General features: G+C 27.7%; 1 protein-coding gene across 1 annotated transcript; it reads left to right on the top strand.

Annotated features, from left to right (window-relative positions):
• The first annotated feature begins 1,523 nt into the window (after positions 1-1,523).
• On the top strand, positions 1,524-3,804 carry LOC135928764 (AP-1 complex subunit mu-1-like). Its single transcript, XM_065465228.1, has 5 exons — positions 1,524-1,779; positions 1,826-2,024; positions 2,277-2,421; positions 2,750-2,875; positions 3,487-3,804. Exons 1-5 carry the CDS (start codon positions 1,581-1,583, stop codon positions 3,583-3,585), a joined length of 768 nt encoding a protein of 255 aa, XP_065321300.1. The 5' UTR covers positions 1,524-1,580; the 3' UTR covers positions 3,586-3,804.
• The last annotated feature ends 884 nt before the right edge of the window (positions 3,805-4,688 follow it).

Here is a 4,688-nt window from a genome sequence, read left to right as displayed (position 1 = left end):
TATCAAAAATTGTGATTGTAGAGGAGTTATTTTATAGAAAACATAAATTAAGAAAACTTCTCTCATTTTCAATGAATGCATTATTATAGCATATTATTTGCATGAATATGAGCATATATATAGAATGTCTAATCCTTATAGCGGGAAATTATCCATAAGTAAGTTTTCTTTAAAAATAATGACTTTTAATATTGATCGATATTTAGCAATCTATTATATTAGAATAGGTATACAATTAAATTATAAATTATGATAGTAATATATTATCAGTAAATCATTCAAATTTTTTTAATAGATAACACTAAATACCCCCCCCCCCCCTCCCACTGAACCCTCCCCCACTCTGCTAATGTAGACGCTATATAATGCAAATAGATTAAAATAATAGGTTCAACATTATTCCTTAGCAAGTAAATGGGAAATTTAAAATTTTAAATGAAATATTTTTGATTGATTTTAAGCGATAATATAATTACCTATCTATGTAAGTATACAACATAAGAAATCACTGAAAAGCAGTGGCGTAGCTAGGAATTTTTCTTAGAGGGTGTCCATAGATATAAAAGCCTGAGGGGCTTCGCCCCCCAGACTTCCTTTAACGGGCCTTCGGCCCTTTTGCCCAGCCTTCGATCGGGTTTATCTTACAAATCATAAGCATATCTTCGATAATATATAATAAATATATTTTAAATGCATCATTACTATGTTATTAATAATTTAGTAGAGTATTCTCAATGACTTTATAATAATACTATCCAGAATAATTTCAATAGAAATATAATATCCTTCCACAAACATCAAAACCAGAAAAATATTAATATTAATGGTATTTATTTGATATAAAGTAACTTTTAAGTCTTTTGAACGTATAATCTAAAAAGAAATTTTTGCTGTGGGCAGACTCTACATGACAGGATTTTCACTGTGGATGCAAACCCCTTAAAACCTTTGTCTACCCCCCTAAAAAATCCCGCCGCCTTCGGAGGCAGTGTCTATTTAATATTATTACACCTTTATAATTATATTGATACTCTTTTCAGAGAATTTAAAAGGATAACTTAAATTAATCTATCTCTACTACCAACTATCGATATTTTGTGAATATAAAGAATTTATTTTTTTAAATTATAAATTCAATTAAAACCTCCATTATTTACAATGAATCAATTATTATGGCATTATGAGCTTGCTGATTTGGAAAAACAATGTGTATGATTGTTTGCAATATATAGATTTGGTCAATAATTGTATTATAATAATTTATAATAAAAGCATTAATTTTTACAGCAATAAATGGTGTCCTATTTCATCTCAAAATTTAATAGAAAACCCCCCAAAAAATTTATCCTAACCCCATTAAAGCAGCCTATCCTTACCCCCTTCCCCCTCAAAAAATAGGATGGTAACTGTTACTACCCCTCCCGCTCATGTAGACGCTGGATGTGGGAGTAGTCCAAACCCTAAAACCACCCCCGTAGCTACGCCACTGTTGACAAGTGACAGACATTCGTTATCTGTTTTTATGGCTATTTAACCAAACATAAGTAGAAGAAGGCCAAAGAGAACGAAAAATACATACAATGTCAGCTTCGGCAATATTTATCCTGGATTTGAAAGGGAAAGTCCTAATATCTAGAAACTATAGAGGCGATATAAATCTAAATATTATAGAAAAATTTATGCCATTACTATCAGAAATGGAAGAGGATGGTAAATTAATTCCCTTTGTTAGCATGAATGAGATAACATTCCCATTTATCAAATATAATAATCTCTATTGTAAGTATTTTATTTTTTGATTTAAAATGATTACTCTATTATTTAGTGGTATCTGTCACTAAAAAAAATGCAAATGTTGGTCTAATATTTGTATTTCTCCACAAATTAGCTCAAATATTTGTCGAGTATTTTAGAGATTTAGAAGAGGAAAGCATTAGAGATAATTTTGTAGTGATATATGAACTTTTAGATGAACTGATGGATTTTGGCTATCCTCAAACAACAGATACAAAAATTTTACAAGAGTATATTTCTTGAAATGTTTAAATTGATACAATGCTCAGTTAATAGAGAGAAAAATTTAAATAAATATCTATTAGAAAGGAATAGTATTATTAATTTAAAATATTTTCTTATCAAAATTATATCTTCTTCAATATTTTTTTATAATGAACACTTATTATGATGATGTCTTAAATAGGTTCCTCTGCTATTTTTTTCTTATTCTTTTGGTTGTAAAATAACATCTATTTATCAATCCTAAATCATGTGCTTAGATACATCACCCAAGAAGGTAGGAAATTAGAAATGACCCCCAGACCTCCTATGGCAGTCACTAATGCTGTATCATGGCGCAAAGAAGGGATCAAATATCGTAAAAATGAGGTTTTTCTGGATGTTATTGAATCCATCAATTTACTTGTAAATTACTTTTAATTGCATTTTAATTTTATATTTTTATACGGTATTCAAGATAAAAAGTGATAATTAACCCATTAATGGTCAATGTTCTATATCTGCAACAGTTGTTTTTTATTGATTTTTTACATATAAATTTTTTGAATTATAATTTTACATATATTTCTTATAGCTCAAAGATTGTACTATAACATAATATGCCATATGTTCTAGGCCCTCTCATTGAAAGAGTATTTAGTTTTTATTAATGGAATTGACACAAATTTATTTCCTATACATGCTTTCTATTCTAATTAATTTTGGCCAATCATAAATATCAATAAAAAAATAGGGTGGCAAGGAGTATTTGATGAGAGCTCATTTTGGTTTACCTAGTGTTGAATCAGAAGATATCGAAGGCAGAGCTCCGATATACGTTAAATTCGAAATTCCATACTTTACCACATCTGGCATTCAAGTTTAAAAGAATTTTTTTTTAAAGCAACTTTTTTTGGTTTTATTATCAGGTTTATAAGTTGAGCTATATTCGCTTATTTTTAACTGGCTAAATATGGTTTTTTGCGAATAACCTTATCCCGAGGTTTTTTTTCCTGGAAATATATAGATTTTCTTCGGCATGCATCAGTAATTTTGAACCAATTTAGCAGCTGATTTTTAATTATTATCAAGCTATAATCGTAGATATTTAAAATAAAATCGAATCCCTATTGGTCAGTTTTTTGAAATATGCATTTCTTTTGCTACTTATTTTGCTGCTTGATATAGGAAAACGCGTATATATATATATATTAAAAACTACTGAATCGATGTTGACATAATTCGCAATATATTTTTTATAATAATTTAATGGAAGTTACTGAAGACTTCAGATAAGATCATAGTAATTAACTGTTTTTTTGCAATGCCAATAACATGTTTAGGGAATAATACACTACACCTGAATAAAGAAGGGCTAATTAATTAAATTTAGAATTTTTTTGAAACTATTCGACGCTTGATTAGTATATAATGTTTAATTCACTATGCCATCTTGTTATTTATTATTAAAAACGAATATATATAACTTAGGTTAGGTATCTAAAAATTATCGAAAAAAGCGGATATCAGGCACTCCCCTGGGTACGATACATTACTCAAAATGGCGATTATCAGATTCGAACGATATGAAAAAAAAAGCATAACCATTATTTTTTAAAAAAAATACATTAATTTTTCTTTGTATTTATGAAAAGTCCAAAATATTATGTATTTATTTATTATATTTTCGTATTCACAATTTTTACGGATGTAAATAAAACACCATATAATTCATTCATTTACATATGTTATATTATAGTAATATTATTTATTTCAAAAATTATAATAAAATATAGTTAAAAACGGTTAATTTTATAATCCCCCTCCCCCTTGTGACAAATAATTTAATAAAAAATTTTCTTATTTTGGGTCTAGGAAATTATTGGTAATAATAACTCAACTCAAGGATTGCTCAACTGAATGACATTTTTTAATTGAATTAAATATATTTAAAATAAAACAAGTATCTGGGTTAGGGTTAGTCAAATGGTTGAGAGATATATTAACAAAGTTTTTTATAAATTTTAATCGGTTTTTATTAATAATCTATCAAATCCGACTTGTCATGTAATTTTAAATAGACGAATTCTTTCTATTATTTAGAAATTTAAATTAATCAGCTGTGCGGGTAATTTCTTTTGAATTGGGCATAATAGAAATTAGTGCATAAATCTAACTGGTTTCAAGTTTTCTGATCGGATATTAATTTTGCTTGATTCCAATTTTGGTGTGAGGTTTGCGTTTAGCCATGACCTATAAATTTAATTTTTCATTAGTTACAACTGAGATATAATGAAGAATGGATGATGAACTTAAAAATAAAAAATTTTAAATTATATTTTGCTATAATATAATGTTGCTATTAGATTTTCCTAAGAAGTTGTATTATGTATTATCAATATAGTGTAGCGTTTAAAGCCATTATATCAGCTGACAGTTAAAAGCTGTAGGGGGCTCGACCTAATTTTTATATTGCTATATTTGAAAATCGTTTGTTAATTTAGCAAAAATATCTATAGGATTATTTTTTTAAACATCTAGGGTATCAAATACTTGGTTATTTGCATTACGCGAAATCACAGCTGGTTGATGACAGCTTGAAGTATATACTATGGCGATTTAACCATTTCGCTTAGTATTTATAAATTAGTCATATTATTGGCTTGTTATTGTAAATTTCGCAACGTTTGAGA

Source organism: Gordionus sp. m RMFG-2023, chromosome 4 (assembly GCF_954871325.1).
Source record: "Gordionus sp. m RMFG-2023 chromosome 4, tfGorSpeb1-WG-v2, whole genome shotgun sequence".
Classification (NCBI taxonomy): domain Eukaryota; kingdom Metazoa; phylum Nematomorpha; class Gordioida; order Chordodea; family Parachordodidae; genus Gordionus; species Gordionus sp. m RMFG-2023.
Note: the sequence above shows the minus strand (reverse complement) of the source record. Positions and strands in the feature narration are given on the sequence as shown.

Bases quoted from the DNA above. Each gene is read 5' to 3' on its own strand.
- LOC135928764 (XM_065465228.1), top strand. From the start codon at position 1,581: ATGTCAGCTTCGGCAATATTTATCCTGGATTTGAAAGGGAAAGTCCTA. The intron at 2,025-2,276 runs GTATATTTCTTG...TCATGTGCTTAG, and splicing joins GATACAAAAATTTTACAAGA to ATACATCACCCAAGAAGGTA. The intron at 2,876-3,486 runs GTTTAAAAGAAT...TATATAACTTAG, and splicing joins TTACCACATCTGGCATTCAA to GTTAGGTATCTAAAAATTAT.